The 24,521-nt window shown below is 40.1% G+C and overlaps 1 protein-coding gene across 2 annotated transcripts in view; it reads left to right on the forward strand.

Annotated features, from left to right (window-relative positions):
• The window catches only part of LOC137605849 (roundabout homolog 2-like), a 74,270-nt gene that overhangs the window by 25,261 nt on the left and 24,488 nt on the right, over positions 1-24,521 (forward strand). For both annotated transcript variants that reach the window (XM_068330698.1, XM_068330699.1), the window contains exons 3-9: positions 14,810-14,967; positions 15,132-15,252; positions 15,397-15,535; positions 17,652-17,788; positions 18,937-18,948; positions 19,352-19,476; positions 20,616-20,787. In XM_068330698.1, the coding sequence (XP_068186799.1) occupies positions 14,810-14,967; positions 15,132-15,252; positions 15,397-15,535; positions 17,652-17,788; positions 18,937-18,948; positions 19,352-19,476; positions 20,616-20,787 (864 nt within the window). The remainder of the gene's footprint in view (positions 1-14,809; positions 14,968-15,131; positions 15,253-15,396; positions 15,536-17,651; positions 17,789-18,936; positions 18,949-19,351; positions 19,477-20,615; positions 20,788-24,521) is intronic.

Genomic DNA, 24,521 nt, shown 5'->3' on the forward strand with positions numbered 1-24,521 from the left:
GCCTCTTAAAAATATATAATGTAAAAATGACCAATATGAAAGCCCACATTTCTGCGATACCCTAGTTATCTCAGTGATTATGTTTTGCTTCTATCCCAGCAAAGAGATTATGAGGAGGCTAGTTTAATATCTTCACCAAATGAGTGATGAGGTAGGATGATATTCCTCAAGCTCAGGCGTGGTCTAGAAAGAGATTACAGGATAGATAAATGTTGAAGGGAAACACTTTAATGTATAATAAGTTTAGCATTTGTATCAGAGGTGGTGTAGCAGGACAATAGAGAGTTAAGGTTCCTATATATGAAATAGAGGATGATGTTTGAATCAGTAGCTGAAGATGCGTTCAAGTGTCAAACTATCTACAAAAGCATTCAAACTGCCTTACAACACAAGCCAGCATCCACTCCTTCAGACACAATCACACAGTGGTGGCACCACCTGCTCATTAGGAGTGGTGACTGTTCATACAGTCTCTCATTCACCAGTGAAACATCTACTTTGAGTGATTTAGGGTTCAGTGCCCTACCTAAGTGCACTGTGACTTGTAAACTGCAAGGACTGGGCAATGAATAATGCCAACTTTCTGAGCCAAAATCGTCCCAAATGCCCCAAATGCCAAATGGGTGACGTTCATTTTCCATTATAAAACGAAAACCGTTTTTACAAGTATGTCTTTAGAGTTAGATTCACACTTTTAACAAGTTACATTCTGACAGTACAGAATCCTTTCAAAAACTTCTGAATCCAGATGATCCAGATGATGACCCAGATCACCCCCAAACTCTAATGGACTGTTCCTTGTGCCATATCCTTCCTCTTTTTGAGCAATTCCCCCGACAGATAAACAAATCAATGTCAGCAACAAACATTCCCTTCATGGCAGAGGTAATAATCTTCACTATGCGTTGATGTTTCAGTGCCGCAGTATGTTATTTACATGCAACCGTAGATTGAAAGAATTTGCAAGAGTATTAGTGATGTGTGGGTGCTCAAGACTCACTGTGTCAGTTTGAAGGATGATTCTTCTGCCGCTGTCATTAGGCTGTCTCCTGAAAGAATGTTAATGCAGCTGTGCTTACAAACACAAGAATCTGAAATGCAAAAATGCACATGCTGTTAAACCTGAAATGTTAATTATAAGCATGGTGGTGAAATTCAGCGTAAGTCATTTCATCACACAAAAAGAAAAGAAAACTCAAGATCTACTTGAGGAAGATGTTCAATATAGGCTGCATTGTAATTATTCAACATCTGACACCCAAGGAATATGATCATACTCTAGTCGGGCACCAAATGTCATGAAAACAGCAAACCAGGAGACACACATACTGTACCCAAGCAATAATTTGCTGTGGGACTGGACGCTCCAGTGGGTGTGTTGTTCCTGGTGTCTCATCAATTACATTCCCAGAGAGAAAACGCCTGGCTGTTTTCTGTTTATTCTGATGACGGGGTTAATGGAGCATTTCTCAAATGCCTCTGCCAGCCAGTAATTGGAGCAACTTAACAATCATAAGCACAGTCTTTGTCGAGCAGGGAGTATATGCTGCATACAGCTTTATATTGTACAACAGCGTGCTTTCCATGAATGATCTGCTGTTTGTACCTCATTTTCTTCCACTATTCACCTCTTGCAGCATCTCAACCTTTCAAATTTAAAAAAAAAGCACCACAAGCCATCTTGGAGAAACATTTTGATGACTGGGTAATACTCTCACATTCTAATGCCTGCACTTGAGCGAAACAACCTGTTAATTTTTTTTTGGCATATACAGAACTCTTAAGAAGTCCATTACATATTTTAAGCCATAATTAACAATTTGATACCTGCACATTCAGGGATAATTAATCTCATCCCTGTACTGAATTTAAGATTCAGTGTCCGCTTAATGGCAACTAACTCCCTATAAATAGAGGGTACACTCTAGCTTCCAGTAATACAGTGCACCCTCGCGCATTCGTGCATCAACGCTTGCGACTCCACCTCATCGCAAATTTTGTTAGGCAGTCACGTGATACCGTACACACATTCTATTGGCTGACGGCATCCGGAAGTGCGCTCTGTTCCGTCAGTCTCGGACTTTTGTGAGACACAAAAGTGCTTTAAACAGTCTATCAGAGTGTGGGAAAAGGTGATACAGATAGAAGGTGGCTTAATATCAGTATAGGGAGGGTTCATAAATGTTTAATTTTCCATAAACAGTAAGATAAATAGATCGCGATCTCGATTGCGGATTCCTCAATTGCGTGTGGTTCCTGGAACACATTAACCGCAAAGACCGAGGGCGCACTGTACTGACTTTTAATCTTAAACTTTTGATGTTGAGGAAAAGTTTTGATTTAATGAACATTCTTTGAACTTCAACAGTAAGCAGAAAGAGAACAAGCAGTGGAAACCAACTCAGTATGCTTTGTTTGCACTGACTGTTTATATGCTGCAAGCATGGGTTGATTTTTGTTATCCGGGGGATTGAGGCAGGATTGTCTGTTTCCCTACACATTGTAACAAGAGAATATGTGTTGGAATCATGTCCACGCATGCATCTGTCAGTCATTTATTGCAAGGCTTACACTTCTGACCTTTCTTCTTACCGATACACGTCACAAATGTTTCCTTGTCTCCTTTTCTCTTTGTTGATCTGACCATAGACAATTGAGTTTGGCACATGGCGTCGCATGTAGATCAGACAGTAAAGTCAGTGCAGACTGGCTCCAGTGTGTCAGCGGCAAAGAAGTGCAATGCCTTATACTGCAGAGTCAGCCTCTGAAGCAATCATTTTTACCATGACTTAGAAGCTTATTAAATTGCCTGGAGGGAAAAGGACCATCACTGTGCCTGCACTATATTGCATCAGGGGAGGCTGTCTTTGAAGAGTCATAGCATGTGAGTTAGAAATCTGATTGACAGGTTATGAAAGCAAAAACAAATAGGATTTGATTCTGATAAAGAATGATAAATTACGGGGCTAAAAACTCCTTTTAAATTGAGAACTTCTGAGCAAACGGCACTGTTACTAGTGGATACAATACAAATGAAATCCATTCATAAACAGTTTTAAGGGAAAAGCAAAGATAGAAGGAATGAAAGAAGACAAGAAACTGACAAACCGTTGAAGTTGACCTAGACAGCAGCTCATATGTGTACCGACAGGTGTAATGGTTTCATTGGATTGTTGCACACATTATTTAAGGTTAATTTGAAAAAGCAACGTATGGTAGGGTTTGCTACCATTATAAAAGTACTGTTCATGTCAGAATGGCACATATTAGAAATTAACTGCCTTTATTTTTTCTTTAGATCTACTATATCATTGCCTTTCCAACTAAATCTAGCTTTTTAATGAATGATATTTTCCTCTCTGTTGATCTGATTTTTAATTTTCTAGTTTTCAATCTCTCTGAACTCAAAGCAGTCACATGGGGTTTCAATGCCAAGTAAAAAGGAAATGCATCTCAGAGTGCAACATTCAAGAAGAATATTTTTTGGGAAAGTGCAGGATGCATTGCAAACATTGTATTGTTTGCAGTCGCCCTCCAGGACCCACAGATTCACAGCTTATCATGTCTAACAGTAAGCTTCGGGCCAGTTCGACTGTCTTTAGCCCACTTGGCAGCCTGGTGGCTATTGCTCATCTGTCTCTGAGCCAGTGTGAACACATCGCCGATCTGGATCGGGATTAAACCACCTAATGCTCACAGCTGTGCAGAGATTAGCCATGTCAGTGTTTACAGTTATTTTGTCAACCAGCACACCACGCACTCTGTTCAAAGAATGACCAACCATAGTGTATTTATTCCATTTTCCATCACTTAGACCTTTAAATTGACTTTTAAAATCATTTTGTCTTTTAGGAGAAACAATTTAAGCACCGTGTATGGATGGAGGCATGTGGATGAAAAGATCTGACAGAGAAGTTGGAGAAAGCCACTTCCTTTGTTTGCACAAAATCTACCATAAATGGGAGGTTTGGGTGAAAAGAAAAATAGAGAGCAAGACTGGCAGGTGATAAAGAGACATGATTAACTTGAAATGTGAATGTCTGCGGTATAAAGATGTTGATGTATTGAACGGGTTTATCTTAAGAGAGAGAGGGAGAAAAGGAGAGTGAGAGATGTTATATGCAGTTGCTTTGCAAACGTACATTGCTGAGTGTGTGTGCGTGTGTGTGCGTGTGTGTGTGTGTGTGTTCCCCAGCAAGTGCAGAAATATGCATGTGTGTGTTCACACAGGAACGGGAGGTAGGATGGGGGGTTGCTGTCTCTGTGGAGACTGATCACCCCATGATGGGCGATCACTGGAAGATTGGTCTGATTTTCCATCTGTCCATGGAAATGCCATACATAAAAAAAATGAATGCCATTTTCTGAAGTGGCACCACAGTCTTTCTTCTGATAGATGGTGCATTTTAATATGCTTAGATGCTTTATGTGATGGAAAAGGTGGGAAGGGAAGGTGTTGGAGAGCAGCAGGTCAGCGTCGGCCACCAGCAGCTGCTTGTTTGATGTACAGGATCTGTGCTGGGTGGCCTTGGGTTTGCTGGTGATGTGTATGCATGTGATTAACAGAGATTTGGGGTGAATAATCTTCTAAGCTGCTCAGTGGCGCATTGGCAATGGGGCCTAGGGTGGAGATGAAAGAAGCTCAGTGTTACTCAGAGTAATATACCTGGAACACTTTGTTGTTGAAGGTGACATACAGCTTATAAATGATTGACTACAACCCCCAGCAACAAATATAGACTGTATAATAATACTATTGACTGGGAGTCCTATTGTCCCATCCTGGTATCAATCTATAACTGGGTTTACATGGACCTCTTCATTCCAATTTGAATTTAGTTAAGAGCTCAATCAAAATAAGAATGTTCCATCTCTACACCCAAACTGGATGAATTTAACTTTGATGCAGGGGATAAAATATTTCTTAAACTGATCGGACAATACAAGTGGTGCAGCTTAGTATTTAGTGTTATACTCACTGCTGCCAGCGTATGCCTGTACAATTATTTGGCTGTCACACCATTAAAAGCAAACCAACATTCATCATTGCTAAAAAGACTCAAATTTACCCCACTACGTCTCTTTTGCATGACACACAGTCTTTCCAATTAAATTCATTGGCACATTTTATCACCAGGTATTATTACATCACAGTTCATGTAAAATGTTGATATGAAATGTTCAATCAGACTGAAAAAAAAAAGTCCATGTAAACTCATCTTATGTCATTCCTGGGTGTGACATGGTGGATTCTTATTAGTGATGGGGGATTCACCCCCAGGTCCCATGAACATTGTGCCCTACATTTATATCCTAACATTACAGTTCGTTTACTCGTTTAGAGATCAAAGGTCAAATCAGTAGCAATCAAGGCTACAAAGCTTGCCATATTTTATCAGTTAATGTGGTGCCATGACATTACCATATTAATTAGTTTTCTTTTGTGTTGAATGTCATCTGTAGTGCAGTTGCAGTGTGCTGCAGAACGTGAAGTGTTTCTTTATCCATTCCTACATATATCTATACTATCCAAACATGCATATATTGTGGCCCATCTTTAACTAGTCATGCACAGAAGGATATGACCAAGAATGTTGTAGTCAAAACATCTTAGTAACAAACAGCATCTGTGGCGGCCATTACAAGGTGTGTTCAGTGGTGCTGGATGGTGTAGATGAATAGAGTATAACTGATGACTTTGGCTTTCATTGGTATGATGTTCCTCCAGTAGATCCCACAAAAGTCTAGGCAACAGGGTCATATTATAAAGCTTATTGTACCATATTGTGAGGATTTCCCATGCATTCATCACCAGAGGATATAGTTAAGAGAACAGAGAGAAAATGGCTGCTAGAATTAGAATTACAGGGAAGGTGCAGAAAATCTGATTAAGATTTTTTTTAAGAGACAGAGAGAGAAAGAGAGAGAGAAAAGACATTTAGCGTTTGTTTATCCACTTTTGATGATGAAGATGAGGATGACTGTGAAACACAGCAGCATATATTATTCCGGTTTGAAAAGACTAGTCTGAGTGGGGAAAGCTTTTTCTCAGATTTAGTGAAACAAGGGGATAAAATTCTAGATTCTGAGCCTCGAGTCCTTTTCCAGCTCATGTTGTACATTTCCACAATGCTGTGAGGTTCAATGATATCCACGGTTTACAAGAACAAAATATGACTTGATTCTTTATTTCATTTTTTTCCCTTCTTACTCTTCATATTTCTCAAAAAAGAATAAAGAACCATGGTAGCCTTGTGAACATGGGTCATACATACCCTGAAGCCCAACAAGGCTTGGTAAGGCTGCTCTGCAAATACTCAAGGAGATAGCACGTCTGACTTGCAATTAATGAAGGCATTGTGCATCCTTAAATGCAAAATCATGAACTACTGCCACGTACAAATGTTTGCATAATCCTGTGCACACAGATGTGCTTTTGAATTTACACGTGTAATTAGATGAGCTTCTGGGAGGCAGGCAGTAGCAGATTTACATAGGAATCAAGGTCTGAGAAATAGAGGAATGTGTTCCAGTGAACAAATGCATAGAGACAGGGGTAATTAATTATAGATGTGGAAATGTGGTCTGAGGGAATGCTGTTACTGTAACTAGAGGCATAGCAAGTGAGAAATGAGGGGATGGAGCTATGGGGGATGTGTGGGTGGGGGGGGGGATGGGGGGCATCTGCAGCATCCACAACTTTAATTTACATTACATGACAAAAGAATGGAGGTTAATTTAACATGACGATTCCTAATCTCAAAGGCCAACGAATGAATAACAAATATATATTATTGTACAGCAAAGTGGAAAAATTACATATTCAAATATCTATATATGGGTAAAATGAGATCTGCAGTGACGTATAGTGCAATTTGAGTGAAGAGGAAAACACTAAATGTAATTTCCATGTTTAGCGCCAAAGTAGCTGAGAACTATACTAAAGGAAACAATGGCAAAAAACACTTTCTGCATTCAGTACTGCCTCTGTTAGCAATACTCTAACTCTTCAAAATGGACGTGTCTAAAAAAAGTCTGTCACAGATTTGCTCACTTTTCAATAAATCTCTATCACTATACTTTAAATCAACATTAATTTGACTGGACACTAATGATCCCAAAAACGCAAAGCCAGGTTTTTCTAGCTGTCTGCTTACAATTTTGGAGACAGCTGACTTTGGTTACCATGGAGTTCCTAACCCCGCCCTGCTTTCAGTATTGAATTTCATACCTTGCTTTAAATATGGAAATAATCCTGGGTCACCAATCACTGATAAATATGTCTGAATATGATAAGCAGAGTAGCTTTAACCATTTTATGCAAACTAGGTGGTAATGTCATACCATTAATCTTTTTTGAGTTTTTGTTTTGCGTCTTCATGTTTTTGCTTTGTATGTTTGATACTCAAAATAAATGTTTTAATATGCTGGCTGCTGCATGCTCTCTCGAAAGTGGAATTAGAGATTTACTCACTCAGTGTCCCGCTTTTGTAGACTTAGAATTATTATAGGTGGTATATGTCTGGGCTGGGCCCGTAGCCCCGGGGGACACTGTGTAAACGTTTCTCATCTCCCCGTTGATTGTAGTCCTGACTGATTGCTGATGACTGTTTTAGGACACAGACATTTTAAATTGTTTATTTATTTAAAAAAAAAAGAACAACAATGCAAATAGACCTCTCCACTCCACATTTTTTGTGCAGCCCCTGTGTGTTGTCAAATCGGTCTCGGCTTCCGTGTCTGCCTCCTAAACAGCACTGATGTGTTGTGGTCATCAGCAAAGTATGTGATATAGGGACAGGGCAGCTGTTTTTATTGTTTTTGCATGGGTGTGTATGTGTGTATGAGTCAATGTGCATTTTATTCATGTGACAGATATGGAACATCCTTGACTGCCGTTGATAAAGTGACACACCCCTCCAGGCGATCAGTTTTCAAAAGGAATCTTCAGCAAACTCCAAGACACAATTTAGCAGACCACTGTCATAAGATATAACTTAGCTGTTGCAAGACATCCTCTGCTGAAGCTTCACAAAAACGATGTAGTTAATATAACATCATGACACTTGACAATAGGCTCCGGTATTTTGTACAAATGGATACTGGATGTCTGGAAAAAAGAGAACACAGCCTGATTGATCTTTCAACCTGCCGTGTGACGAGCTTTGTCCACATGCGCCACATTAATTTTTCATTACACCTGTGACACTCGGATGAGAAAGCATCTGTCACACACATCTCACTGGGTGGCGTCTTCATCTTTCAGCTCTGCTCATAAGCAATTCTGTTTTTTCTGCATCTACGGTATTGCTATACAGTAGGATCACATCTGTTTGCTTTGGCGTGGGGTAAGGTTATGTGTTCTGCAGCTCGACCACCAGCCTGCTGGCACTGTTCACACCTATGCACACACTGACTCACTTATACAGGACACACAGTGGCACACAGAAGTGCATACACAAGCAGATCACTACAAAATAAACAAAATGATGCATGAGTTAATTTGGCTGAAATTTTATGGAACATTACCATCAGTCTGTCACCCCTTTTTATTGCTATTCAGTGTGGTTGGAACTGGATGAACATATTTGAATTCATTCATTTTATTTGTGGTGACTCAATTTTTGCTCTATTAATAGGTCAACACTGATCAGAACCTGCATCTAGTGATTGTTTTTTTACACTGCAAATTATTCCATTGAGACCTTTTATATTGACTTTCCCGTGTGTTTAAAGAATATTAAAATATTAATGCAGTTAAACAATACCAATTTATTTTAATGGCCAATACAAGGGTGTCGTCTACAGGAAATTACACATCATAAAACAAATTCTGAAATTTATAAAAGGGAGGCAAATGCCTCTGAGAAATGTGCCAAAAAGGGTTGTTATTCTAATTAATGTTGACATCAAGCCCCAAACAGCCACACCAGAGCTGCTTGTGATAATTAAGGCAAGACTAAGACTTACATGTCGGTTGAGCTTGTGATGTATTATTATGATAGCAATAAACACAATTGGCTGACAGTGTTGCAGATGTGATTAATTTTGTTTGGTGTAAACCAAAGCACTGGACTAATCATAATTATGAAAGGCCATTAAAAAACAAAATTGTCTTCTGGTATGATTGATTGCAGCAGATGAAAAATAGATACAAAGTCAGGGTGAACAAGTCAGAAGGATTTCCCCTCTTAGATCTTGTACAGATCTAGAGATATTGCATCTGACTTTGAACTGAGACACTGCAGTAAATGCATGGAAGCCTAATGGATACATGAGACATTAAGTGTACCAAGAGCAGATAATAAATGCATTGTCGTTTAAATGCACTTTGAAACATCACTTACTGTATAGGAATAAACAAGCTCCTTTAAACCTGAGTATTTGGTACCAAATGGGGTTTATATTCTTCTCTTGTGTCCTTTGGGGAGCTTGTGAGCAAACGCCATATCCACAGCTCAAGGGGGATTTTCATGGATTGTGGGGTTTTTGATTTTTCTTTTTTTTTCTTTTTTTTGAGGGGGGGGGTGTGTTTTCTTCTTTTATTTTTTTTTGAAGTAGTTATATTCTGTTATTCAAATTCATAGTGTTGCGGTGGCCTAGAATGGTCTCAAGAAATCAGGATGCCAAAAGGAAATTTGCAACCACACTTCTCCTGTTAATTATGTTATAGAACCGCATAGTAATTTGTGTTATTTCAAATAAATTATATTTCCAATTTTTATTTTCCACTCATTGTTTCTAAAAATGAAACCTATTTACAAGTCACTTGCCTTGTAATTGGATAAATTAAGCTGGTGAACAGTTTGGTCCCATGTATAGCTTTTTTGAATCAATGACCGATACTCAGACAACTGTCTGCAATAGACTACACATAAATTCTGCTTCCACATTCAAGATAAGTGCAACTCCACCCCCACCTCACGTCTCCCGTGCCTTCATTACCATCACCTACAGAATCTTGCAGAGGCCTCTCAGCAATAATGGGAGAGAGGGGACAGCGCCAGCACTATTGGGGGTGTGGGAGTGCTGTGATTGCAGGAGGCAATGGTTTTTATTGGTATTGAACAAATAACCATAGAAACAGCAATAATCCATGTTTAAGCATTTGGACAAACACCTCAGCCCCATACCCTTTCAAATTAGTAGTAGTCAGTTCCTAGAGAGGTTATAAACTATTCACCGTCCTTTTATTCAGATTATATGTATTAAATATGCCACCAGTCATAAAAAAAAACCTTTGTTCTGGATGCTGTGAATTTGGGAGTATCTTTGATATGGAGAAGATAGAATGGGGAGGGATGTGGGTGGGGAGGGCTGGGTTTGCAGACAAGCTCTGGCGTTATAGAAGCATCTTTAATGTGACAACTCAGGAACAGGAAGTTTGTTGCGTGACTGGCTGTGTGAAGTGTTTTGTATAATGAATGGGTCACTAATCTTACAGTACCATGTGACAGCCAGCTAGACATGCCTGTGCCAAAGTCTGCAAACGAGGCTTGTAGACTGCAGCACAGACTGGGTGTTATTGACAGGTGGGCCGAAGGGCCTTTGGCTCTCCTGAATTTTTCTTCTCACTAGAGATGTCCTCTGGGACTTGAAATTCTAGCTACAGTTTATCAGCAGCACAGATTTCTGCTGTAATGAGGGTGAAAAGCAAACAAAGCACTGATTCAGACTGCTGCTGAGTTTTACTTTACCTTTAGCAAAGCACCATAAATTGAGGTTTCATTTTGAAAAAAACAGTCATATCACGGAAAAAATGTTTAATTTTCTGTTGTACATTCACAAGGTACCGTAATCAAATAAAGAAAAATGGATTAGCAGATGTGATGGTAGTAAAGTAAGATGAAGACATCATTAAATATGACTCAAATGTAATATAGCAGAGTTTTGTCCACAAGCTCCTTTATCTTTGACAAATCCCAATACTGTAGTTCTCTACAAAGATATTTTAAGTCATTGTTGTCACACAACGCTCTTTATAATTCAAATTCCGCCTACAGTTAGACTTTTCACAAAAATAACATGTCATTATGTATTAATGCAAAACGGCTGGAAGTCATTGCAACATTTAAATCATAAGCTCTATTTTTAGACATGATTCCAGTAAGCACTTACGGGACAGTTGTTCATTTAGCTGCTTAAACCGTTATATTTTTCATATCATTTTAGATAACAGTTTGAACACTTTTTGAAGTGTTAACTTATTAAATTAGAAGCAGCCAGCTCATCTTCAATTCAAAATTAAAAAAAAGCATGGCTTTAAAAGGCATTTCCTGACAATATTTGATGTTCTTAGTCCTTTTGTTAAGGCTGACTGGAGACTGTTGTGGACCCAAGCTACAGGAGACAGGCGGATCAATGTTCAGAAAGTTTATTATAAAAGCGAGCAAGAACACAAAAAATGGCAGGTAGCTTAGTGGTGGCAGGAGGCTGGGGCTCCAAGTGATAACGGCATTGAGGCATCAAACTGCAATCAATAAAAAAACAAGAATTAGTTCTGCTGTTCACTGGAAACAACAAAAGGTAGTGATGTCCGCTTTTTTTGCGACGCTCCAATACACGCCCTGGACTCAGTGGGAGCTCCCATGTGAACCACTGCTCCGGAGCCTGCTTCAAACATGGAAAAACCACGTGACTGATGACGTTTGGCACACCAAGCGCTCTGAAACACTCAGCGCCCCATTCATGTAGTGACACACTGGGGCTCCATTCACCAGGTGAAACAGTTTCGTAGTCCAGATCAATGGGCGATCCGAAACACCGGTTGGTCCCAGATGTATTAAAATGGCTGAAACAGCAGGGTGCGCTGCCAATCATGTCAATATCCCTTGGATTGATCACATTAGCTTTCCGATTGTTGACGGACAGTTTGCGTTGCAATTACTTTGGATCCAACCAGAAAGAGATCCCAAGTCTGGACACATTTTGAACTGGTGCCGCCAAACAAAGTAGAGTTTGATTTCTTAGAAACTTATTTTCAGACTCTGTTATTAATACAGTAGAAAATAATAAACCACACACATCATTTTTAATTTGCATGTGAAGTGTTTGCTTTGTTCCCTCCACCTGACATACAGTAACAACGCGTCATCAATGATGAGGCGTTACGGATCCAGACGTGAGGATGCTGCTGTGATGACGTCTCGGCAAGGATTTACACATTGAATTAAATTATATTCGGTTTTATTCAGAAAACATATGCAATACAGGAAACGTCAAAGAGCTGTTTTCATGGCTCATTGACTGTGGTTGCAGTACAGTCACCCTTCCAAAGAGGGCATCCATGTTCCCAATGAATGGGGCGCCCAGTAATGAAACATTTTTCGGTACAATTGTTGCAAACGGTTCGAAGCCCCATCTATGGGGCGCCATTCAGACATCACTAACAAAAGGTACTCAGGAGGTCGCAAAGAGTCTGGATAGCGCTGCCAAACAAGACGGAATTATCTGGCACTGTAGTGAGAGTCAGGACCAGCTATATAGAAAGGTTGATGAAGGTTGATTGTAACCTGGTGTGCCTCATCGTCACGCCTCCTCCATACACAAGCCCTGCAGGTCCTGGAAGGACAGGAAGAACAAAAGGGGAAAACACAAATGGAAAATCCCAAAACCATAACTCCTTTGACCACAAAAAATAAAGTACAGACATGCCTGCCATAGATTAATTAAAATGTCCAACAGTGGCAGGATCTAGTGAAAAAAGTGTCAATGATGGAATTTTAATATGATAAAAGTGTAAACAATCAAGGAATGTTGTCCCATTTCATCGCCCACATGTTACCTGTTGATATACTGTGCACCCTCGATCTTTGCGGTTAATGCTTTCCAGGAATCTGCGATCGAGCAAAAAACTATCTTATTATTTATGGTAATTTAAACGTTTATGAACCCTCCCCATACTGATCCTAAACCACCTACTATCTGTATTACCTTTTCCCACACTCTGATAGACTGTTTAAAGCACTTGTCTCACGTAAGTCCGAGACTGATGGAACCGAGCGCACTTCTGGATGCCATCAGCCAATACAATACGTGTACGGTATCACGTGACTGCCAAACCAAAAATTCGCGATGAGATGGAGTCGCGAGTGTTGACCCACGAATGCATGAGGGTGCACTGTAGTGCTGTTTTTTCTGGCTTCAAGAGTGAATCCTTTCAGAAGTAACACAACAGATATGTTGGATGTTTTCAAAAGAATCAGTATAACCCACAATGAGGAACATCTCACTGACATTTGCTGCTGTTAATGACATATATTGAAACCATTTCACCCGTGGCTCTAAATCAGACCTTGCGCCTCCTCGCTTGTCCTTTCATAAGGCTTCAGAAATTTGTTTGATTCAGTCAGTTATCCTCGCTCACAGGTGTTTTCTTTTTCAATTCGTACATGCCGTTTCTTTTCATGTAACCATCAACTGAACCTGTGTTAACTGCAAAGTGCAGCCCCATCTTCAAACTACAGCTTTCACAAGGTTTCTGAGAATTGTTCAGTTTAATTGCCATGCTTGGTTTGACACAGTAATATCACAGCACATTCATTATTAACAACATTTAATTTGGAGAAAATATTTTTTTTAACCCAAAGGTGAGCCCCATACATGAGAAAACAACCCCACATTTCATGAGTAATGTTTATTTTTATTTATATTAAGAATGCTATATAGACATAGCAGAGACAAAAATAGTTTTAAAGATTGCTTCTTCTTTTTTTAACCTAATATGATAATATCTGGAGTGACATCATCAATGGTAAAAGAGTTTTCATACATAAAGCAATCGTTTCTTGAAGGTATTGACACAAACAACTATGCACTCACAAGCATTAGCCTCTGCAGATAAAGACTATAAAGGTTCTCCAGACAGTACCTCACTTCTTTCTGTATTGATGTCATTTCCATGCCGAACAGATCCCAGGTCTGATCCTGAGGTCCAGGATAAATTTGACAATAGATGACGCATCATCTTCAGATGAAGAATAAATCCTCCAAGCTGAACTAATCACAGAACAGCAAAATACCACAAAATGTAATAAAAATGATCCCAGGCAAAATAAGATGTTTCTGCATAAAAGACATGTGGTTTAAAATCTATTGGTTGATTTATTTTAGGAGTTTACTGAAAGTGGGTAAATTCACAGATTATTGCATTCTATCTTCAACAAACGCAATAATCTGTGAATTAGTTTGACAATTAGAGCTCAATAAACCAACTAATTGTGAGAGCTCACTCATACAGCCCAGAGAATGAAACTGTAAAACTGTGGACTCCATAAAGTTTCCATCCAGACCAAGTTCCACATCAAATTGTTCATCCACTCCACCTTGCACTTAAGAATAGTTAGTGCTTTTTTTTTTATTTCAGTAAACCATTTAAGTTTGTGGAAGGTCAGCAGAAGAGAAACAACGATTATTATTGTTGAAATGAATGAGTTTAACTTTCCTCTTATGTTCCTTTCTCTTCATTCAGGCATTCTTCCTGTACACAGTGTATTGTACTCTGGATCAATGCCTTACTTACCCACTCGTACATTTAGCTATTGTGATCAGAGAGGAGGCCATAGCCCCTTCGGGAAAAGCTGTGTTATTAAGACTGAGATGTTGCTATGAGTCCTGTGAGGTGGTCTTGATAGATTTGTCTTGGGACTTGTGTATTACACAAAGGTAGTATGTGAGTAAATCCAAGACAGCTCATCTTCAAAATGACTTTCCGTTTCATGGAATCTAATAACACTCCAAACTAATAAACTGAATGAGCTGCTCTTACAATGAGAATAACAGTTTGTGCTGTCTTTATTTTGCTTCATAGTATTACGTGATGACTTCAGGCAAAACCCACAAGATGTGGTTGTGGCTGTTGGGGAGACAGCCAGTCTTGAGTGTCAGCCTCCACGTGGGCATCCCGAACCCACCACCTTCTGGAGGAAGGAGAAGTCTCGCCTTGACCTCAAAGATGACAGAATAACGGTGGGTTTTCTCCCCAGTAACAGCTCTTGAGCAGCTCTTGAACAGCTCTATCATGTATGCAACCTAAATTCAGTGATTAATTTATTTGCATTTACCTGGAACTGTTGCAATGGCAAGCACTTATGTATTGAAATGGTTTATGAAATTGTGTGTATTATTGGCAGGTTCGGGGAGGAAAGCTGACCATCTCCAATACTAAGAAGACTGATTCAGGGATATATGTGTGTGTGGCGGCCAACATGGTTGGGGAAAGAGAAAGTGAAAAAGCTCAACTGTCAGTGTTTGGTAAGAATCATACATTCACTCTTTTCTTGGTTCAGACAGAGGACAAAAACCCTGATTTTGTTGAGTATTTGCTCTACATAATGCACTTATCACTGTCAAAAAAGTATATTTAGCCGCTCTGTTATGTGTGCTGTATACACCCAGAGAGACCAGTGTTTGTGCAACGACCTGTGAACCAGGTGGTCTTAGTTGACGAGAGTGTGGAGTTCAGGTGTCATGTCCAGGGTGACCCACAACCCACTCTGCGCTGGAAAAAGGAGGATGTGGATATTCCCCGCGGCAGGTGAGGGATGTGTGTTATAAAGTGTAATGTAATGGTCCGTGTGTGTATGCAATTGTTTGTGTGTGTACATAATCATACAGTAAAAGTCAAAATGAATAAATGCTGATGCACATTAGGTTGTGGTGCATTTGCATCATATTCCACAGTGTTCCTGCAGTGTGGTTCTCTGTTCTGGACCTACAACCTAAGCATTTATTTCAATCCCATTGGAATAATATTAATATGAAGTCGTTACTTGCCTGTCATGGGGATCTTGATAGTTACTGCTCAGTGCTTTATCCCTTTAATTATAATATGTCTCATTATACAGTCTGGCCATCCATTAAAGTCTTATTTATTTGTTTATTTCCCATATTCAAGCGGTGCTTTAGTGTCTTCAAGCTGTATCAGATTAATCCATACTTAACTGTATTTTCTCTCCCAAATGATGGAAAGTGGACAATTTATTAATATTAAGCTTTTTTTTTTTTTTTTTTATAAGGAAATTCACTAATTTACTAATAAACTTACTATCAAGTAAAGCAAATACAGTATTTGCTATCGCTGTGGCGACCCCTGAAGGGAAAAGCTGAAAGGAAAAGAAGAAGAAAGCAAATACAGTATTATTAAATAGGCATTTAACTAAACTGAAGTCAAAGCCCAGAGAGTCACTGACTGTGGTGGTGGTGGTGGCAGTGGATGACCCTGTGAAGCTGGTAAATAATTAAGTTGTTGAATCTGAAAAGACTGGGTGTTGATAGGGATGTGGTTGGTCTCATAAGTTCAAAAACAAAAACAAAAAACAAACAGCACAAAGTAGATGGCTATTAATGAAGGTATATTGCTGTGCTATTGAATGGATAATCAAAACAGCAGATTAAATTGACAGCATCCATCATTTTAACAAAGAACTACAACTGAGAATGTGTGAATTACAGAATGCCATGAGAAATATAAGGTATCATCCCAGTACTGTATGAAAAAGGTTCCGTTTTCCTGAACTTTGAGCGCTTTATATTGTGAGGTAGACTATAATAACAGCCTCTGTGTCTGGTTATGTGTCTGCCTACCTGAGTTGTGACCCCAAGAACCCTTGAATCTAGAAACATGTCCTACTTTCAGACCCATCTTCGCCTCACTTCCCTCCTTCCACTTCTTTCATTCTTCACTTAAACCCATCAGCCTCCTGGGAGGTCTGTATTTGGGTCAGGGATGTGATGTGAATGGAGTCCTCACCAGACTCTGGACAGACCTCACAACTCTCATCGATATTCTGCCCACACCTTTTGGAACATCTATTTCAAATATGACTTTTTCTCACTCCTTGTGCCATTTCTCTGCCTGACTTGCTGACCATCTTTGAGTCAGCATGGTTGGCCAGACAATTTCACAGGAGCTCTCACACCAAAAAGGACCCTAGAGAGTGAAAACCTGACTCTTCTACTTACTCTGTCTGTAGCCCCTTTGAGACCCTTATCCAAACTATGGTAGCTGAGAGGTTTCTATCTCTCCATCTGTCTCTCTCTCTCCCTCTCTCTTTCAACTGCACCTCTGCTGCCTTACACTAAGCTGCGCTAGTGCATACACACTGGTGCATGTAACGTGTCTATGAATTAGTCATTTCTTACTGCTCGGCTCATTTATCAAATTCAGTTTGTCAGACTTTGCCACTCCCTTCCTCGCAGACTATTTGTCTATCTCTTCCACATACCCCCCCACCCCTTCTCTCTCTCATGCGCTCACACACATATGTAGTATAGCATATGCACAGACAACACCGCACCGGGTGCTTCTGTTTTATAAATATTGAAATAGTGAAACAGCTAAGGTTCCAGCTGAAAGCACCTTTCATTTTGCCATGCCTTCATCTGAGCATAATTGCCCCCTTTTTTGCCTCTGTAGTGGAGTGTGTGCAGCAATTGCTTTAGAAATTCTTTATTCTATCAAAAATGACATAAGCTTCCTAAAAGCAACCATCTAAAGCACTGCACGAGTTTATACAAACTCCATTCAATGACAGTGTATTTGGTTTTGCCATTCATTAAAACAAACATTTTCATATGCAGATGATTGTTTTTGATCTTTTTGTGTTGTGAAAGCAACCTCACTTGATGTCATTGTTCTCTTTTGTTGCTAGGTATGATATGAGATATGATAAAGAGGACTTCCTGCTGAGGATAAAGAAAGCATCTGTCAGTGATCAGGGAACTTACGCCTGTCTGGCAGAGAACCGTGTCGGTAAAGTGGAGGCCTCTGCCTACTTGACTATAAGAGGTTGGTAACTTTTTGTTGTTTCTGGTATCTCCCGAAGCAGGTCGCAGGACAATCAATCCATTATTGCCCACCTTATGACTGTTATTGCCCCACTGCTCCAAAGCTTGGCCTGGCTTCATTCTTTCCTTCTTGTAACGGGCTGTTGTAGCTGATTGTTTCAGATCTTCAGCTAGGCTCCAGATATGAACAATTGAACTGGCCCTAAGTGAACTGTTATGACTCCTCCCAGGAGGCTAATTCTCCATTCAGCATGCTCACTCCATATTTACACCATGTGTATGAGAGGAAATTCTTCCATAGTAAAATTGATATTGTGAAGATAAACAATATTGCTATTTGGAAAGTCATGTTCCCTCAGTTTTCTGCTCTTTACATTACTATTAGAATTAAACTGGGCACTGTGAAAATATTCATACAAACTAAGATAAGGAACAATTCATGCTGAAGCAACAAATAACACATTTGTATATCACATGTCGTTCATCACTGATCCCATTAAATGCTCATTCTCTTTCTGCATATAGTCCATTTATTGATTTTTTTTTTCCATTTATTTCAAAAACTCATATGTTAGTTGTCTTAAATCTGGGAAATATATCCTGACCCTATCTTCAGAACTTATATGAAGCTAGATTTGTATATTTATTTTCAGTAAAATGTAACAAGACATACAACAAGTTATCGCAGATCACCAAGGAAGCCAAAACCGGACAATTTTCCAAGAAAAAACCCCAAAAGAAGGAAAAATACATTTTTAACTGAGTCTGTCAGTTAAGTTCTTAATTTTATTATGTCTTCATTAAACTGTGATTTTATTTTAAAGTTCCCATGGGCTGCTGTGGAAATTTAGGTGCAACAAATTTTTAAACTTCTAAACGTTTGTCAAATTGTCAAGTTTAGATTTTTTATGCATATATATGCAGTATATATATTTAATTACTAGTCCCCCTTAATTTTGCTAGAGTGTTATTTCCATGCCATCACCTTGTTTTGGTGGAGCTCCACCCTCCTCCCTTGGCTGGAAATTCAATTCCATATCATTCATTTCTGATTTCCATTCTTTTTTTCTGTCTCTCTGTTGTACTCCTCTGCTGTTCTCCTCTCTATGTTGTGTGCTATACTCATCCACACCATTGTTGTGTCACCAGCTCGCCCTGTCGGTAAGTAAGAGCTGATCCCATTATGCATGTGTTTTTTTCTCTTTGTTTTTTTTTAATCACACACATGTATGCATGGACTTCTGCAGCATTCCACAAACATCCATCTGACCAATATTGGACATGCATATCTACATTTTTACTATAAATCCCACGCTTCCTCTAGCAGTTTGTGGAAAAGATACTGTATACAGTTTGGTTTATGTATGGATTTAGCTCACTTCAAAATTGATCTCATATCTATGTTAATAGCTTGTGTGTTCTATATAATGAAGAATGCATGAAGCTCTCAGTTAGCAGTTTGATTTGCAGCCCAGGTATTTTTCTTTACACCTCGTCCTTCTGTAATACGCTATGTGTAAATGTCTTGCTATTGTGTCACGGTTTATTATACCTTAAACTGCAGAGGCACCCCAGTTTGTGGTGCGACCCCGAGACCAGATTGTTGCCCAAGGACGAACAGCTACCTTTCCTTGCGAGACCAGAGGCAAACCTCAGCCCACTGTCTTCTGGCAACGAGAGGGTAACCAGGTAAAGATACTGATTTTGACACAATGCACCACATGATATCAAATATTACGTAGGTATCTCTGCATAGTAGACAATTAAGGCTGTCCCTTGTGGCCCATTTTGTTGTGCAGACATGCTGTATCACACTGGAAGGTGTGTCTGACTGATGCTGTATAAGAGTTAGCCAAAGATCAGAAGAAACAAATTCAGGAGACAGGCATGAGTGTATTTGTTCCACACACAGATAATGAAATGGTCATTTATTGTTCATCTACACCACTATGACCACACAATTCTCTGCACAACAACACTGCACTGCAATGGAGCCATTAGTCATAATGGAAGCAGTGCATTGTCTCTCCTGCCCATCAGCTTGCCTCCTTGTGGTGCAGATACAGCCAGTGCTGAAGCCACAACTTCATGCGTTTCACAATAGTGACTGCAGGTTATCACAGTGGGATTAGCACCCTTTTGTGAAGTGGCATTTAAAGCCACTACTTTTCTAACTTAATTACACATTGTTAATAAAGAAACATTTCAAAGGCATATCTTGGACACATTAGTGTGTGAGTAGTATAAAATAGAATGTCATGACCTAACACTTAATTTGGCAAAGTAATTACTTAAAATAGTTTATCTCACAATTTGTAATAGAAAACATAAGATTAATCGCTTGTGTAAATTCAAAACAGCACAAACAGTATCAATAACATCTTAAAGCAGGGGTGGGCAAACTTTTTGACTGGTGAGCCACACAGAGTACTAAAATTTGATAGGTGGGCCAGCTGAGGAGCAGATAGAATGAGTGTTTATTTGTACTATGCAAATGACATGTAAAAACTACCTTATTAAAGGTTTTGACTATTAACATGCAACAAAGCATATGCAAAGCTTAAAATTATTTAGTAAAAGCAAGTTTACAAATCCTACAATCACATAAGTCATAGTTTCCCTATTCCTATGCTAGAGTCGTGTGGTATATGATATGTAATAATACTAATGTGCTAATGTAGTTTGAGAGAATAGCAGAAGAAACCCAAGCATATCTCACTTTTCAGTAAAAAAAAAAGATAACAGAAAGAGAATGTTGGAAAGATTTGGCAGATTCAGACTTGCTAAAACATTTAATGACATTATCCGCCCACTTTTGCTCCTTTTAGGATCTTCTGTTTCCCAACCAGCCAATACAGGGAGATAGCCGCATTTCCGTGTCTGTGAATGGAGAGTTGACCATCTCCTCTGTGCAACGCTCTGATGCAGGATATTATATTTGTCAGGCTCTCACTGTAGCAGGCAGTATCATGGCCAAGGCCCAGCTTGAGGTAGCAGACGGTAAGGCTGTACACAAACACACACAAACACACAAGAGAGAGAGAGAAAGAGAGAGAATATCAATTTCTCTACAGTATACTACAATTTAAGAGTTCTTCAAATTTCAGCACCAACACTCATGACAATATTTTTTTTGGGATAAATTTTATTGTTACGCCCAATTAAGTAAATTTGCATAATTTCATGTATAATACAAAACTAGTCCATGGTTGCATGGCTCAAACCACTTGTAATTTAACTAGAAAAAAGCTATTACATTTTTCCTCATGGTATCATCTGGAGAGATTTCTTGAATAGCTGGTAGATGACAGAAGCGTCACTTCTTCTCTGGTGAAATTATACATTACAATGAAAAATATTACGTAAATGTGTTATAGCAGTTTGCAATTACAGTATACACAGGCACACATTGTGATTTCATATTAAGTGTGGATGTTTATGTGTTACCATCCAGACAGCTAGGCAGTGTGCTTCTATTCAATGTTATTTTCATGATATTATTCAGATTAACACACATTTCGCCCTGACTCTTGATATCTCTTAATTTTCATCATCTTGTTTGAAATTGGCAACTGAGGTAACAACTTAGATTTTAATTTAAAGACCTCGTCGTTTTTATTCTCTTTTTGATGTCAGGTCACTTTGTTTTATTGTGATGTTGTGCTGTATACTCCACAAGGACTTGGCTTGGGGACCAGAAGGTAGCTGGTTCAAGTCCAGCATAAATCAAAGCATGGACAGGTGCCAGTTCACCTCCTGAGCATTGCCGAGGTGCCCTTGAGCAATGAAACAAACCCTAAAGGGTGCCCCTGGGGTGCGGCTGCTTGGCTGCCCATCACACCACCATCTCTCTTAAATACATGTTTGCAAGCACTTTGTGTGTGTGCTCTGGCATGTATGTGTGTGAAATATATATTGAGTGAGAAAAGAATTTTTCCACTGGGGTTTAATAAAGTAACTTTCAAAATTCTACAGGAAATGTACACATGAGCCTGCGGCACCTTATAAATCCAGAACATTGCTTTACAAAAGGCCGTTTATCTTCCCACACTAAAGTCAGAGGTGCTGCATTTCAATGCTCTAAAAGCCAGTCACCCACAACCACCTTTGTCATTATCACCTCACTGTGGTTAATTTGAATGATCTGAAAAGACTAAAACTGTGCAAAATAAAAGTCTCCTTACCTCCCTGGTAGAAAGACACTTCACACTTTTCTTGACAAAGCTTTAATGTCAGCATTAAGCATTAAGTGCTGATCTGCTGCCAGCTAAAGGCTGTTTATGCCTTTCTCTCCATTTGTTGCTTCCCACACATTACTACATTAGCATATGTTGAAGTGTTTTTGGAGAGCAAATTACTCCTGTTCTGTCACTCACAGGAGAAAGATCAATACCCAAATGTTTAGTTTGGACCACAGAGGATGGGGGCGTGATTGATTGTTGTAAGTGAACAGTAGTAAATTTAACAGGCTTTTTTGAAGTGACTTAAAATTAGGAGTATAGTCAAGAGTGTTGTGAGCCACGAGTCAAAAGCAAGGCCAACATCAGCAACGTGGCGGGGACACATTGCATGACTTGAAAATCTTCTAGCGCTAAACAAAAGGGGAAAGGTGGCTAAATAGACCCCATGTAATCGGCCCGATGAAACTCAGGTGTGGAGACCAGGCTCTGCCCACAACCCCAGAACCACCTCCTGCCATGCTGCAGCACTGCAGAGCGGGGGGAGGGAGAGCGGAGCAGAGAAACATGACCAGAGCAAAAAACACAACCATGACATTACACACACACACACACACCCCCCGCCCCCAAGGAACGCCACCTGGCGGTTTACCGGGTTCCCCTGGGTTGCGGACGTAGAAATCCCGCAGCAGTTGTGGGTCCAATATTAGGGAGCGTGAGATCCAGGAGCGTTCCGGAGTATCCCTCCCATTCGACGAGGTACTGGTATCCTCTGTCTTGCTTGTAAACATCCAGCATGCGATCCACCGTGTATGCGGGATGTCCTCCAAGGTGTGTGGAGGAGGTGGCGGTGGCTCTGGTGGTTGTCAGTCACCAGTTTTAGCAAAGACACATGGAAAACCAGGTGGATCTTGAGGGAGGCTGGAAGCTGGAGTCTGACGGCATTGGGGTTAATGATCCTGTCAATGGGGAAGGGTCCGATGAACCGAGGAGCCATTTTGCGAGAGTCCACTTGAAGAGGCGGGTCCTGTGCAGATACCCAGAGTCATTGCGTCTTTTGTGTCTCACGAAAGTCCGAGACTGACAGAAGTCCGAGCACTTCCGGATGCCATCAGCCAACAGAATGCTCGCACGGTACCCCGTGACTGCCTACCAAAAATCCTTAATGAGGTGACGTCGTGAGCGTTGATGCGCAAATTGAATACTTCAGACAGTAGTGGAATCTATCCTAACTGCTCAGTCAAAGAAGATCATGGTTACACAGAAACAAAATCAGCTTTTTCAAAGCCTTAATTCAAGCCTGTGCTTGATACAAAACAGATTTTGTCTGTTGACTTGAGAGGTATCTTTCTGCTTGGGTCATGTACAGTATAATCTATATCATGTCATCTAATTGGTTCATTCATTCATCTTCCAACCCGCTTAATCCGCTAACGCAGGTCGCGGGGTAGCCAGTGCCTATCCTGGCAGTCTCAGGGCGTGAGGCAGGGGACACTCCGGGCACGACGCCAGTGTACCACAGAGCCAAATAGAAACAAACAACCACTCACACACACACTCACTCCTATGGTCAATTTGGGACCGGCCAATCAACCTCAAGCGCATGCTTTTTTGGAGGTGGGAGGAAGCCGGAGAACCCGGAGAGAACCCACGCAGACACGGGGAGAGCATGCGAACTCCTCACAGAGCGGGACTCGAACCCGGGTCCGCCGTGTTGTGAGGCAGCAGCGCTAACCACTGCGCCACCGTGCCGCCCCATCTAATTGGTATTTTTCATAATTAACATTCTCTCAGTAGCAGGCTTAGAACTTTATGGTCGTCAAAAATCTACGTCTCCAAACTAGTTTTAAACTAATTTTGTAGCCTGGGGATTTTCTGGTTGTAATAAGTGATAAACACTCCCCCAAAAAGCATAATTTTACTAACTTTGCTTAGAAAGCTAGAATGTATAATTGGATTTCTTAGAGCATTGTAGCAAAATAAGAATAGTGATATTGTGTTGTTTGAGTCCCAGTCAATTGGGTTTGGGTAATTGGGTAGTTGGGTAATGTTTTCCTGGATTTTCTTCTTCTTTTCCTTTCGGCTTTTCCCTTCAGGGGTCGCCACTGCGAATCAATTGCCTCCATCTAGCCCTGTCCTTTGAATCCTCTTCTCTCACACCTACTACCTTCATGTCTTCCCTCATTACATCCATAAACGTCCTCTTTGGTCTTCCTCTAGGATATTATATGTATTAAATGTGCAATATATTATTTTTAAGTTTGATCATTATAGAATATATTTCAGCTATTTTCGCCACACAAATACAAGCCATTCTGCCACCATTCATTTCATGTGAATTTCCACTTGCCGTCCCTACTCAAACTTGTACCTGGATCTTTGACTATTCATAGGCTTGAGAGCCTGTGTTACTCACAGTGAAGAAGGAGGTTTGATGATAGTTAACACAGAGAAACCTGCTGCAAACACTTGGAGACAGACCAGATAGCAATGGAGAGGCGTAAGAAAATTGGAAGTGGGGGCCTAGAGAGCTTGAGAAATTACTGCTGCAGTGTA

Source organism: Antennarius striatus, chromosome 13 (genome assembly GCF_040054535.1).
Source record: "Antennarius striatus isolate MH-2024 chromosome 13, ASM4005453v1, whole genome shotgun sequence".
NCBI lineage: Eukaryota > Metazoa > Chordata > Actinopteri > Lophiiformes > Antennariidae > Antennarius > Antennarius striatus.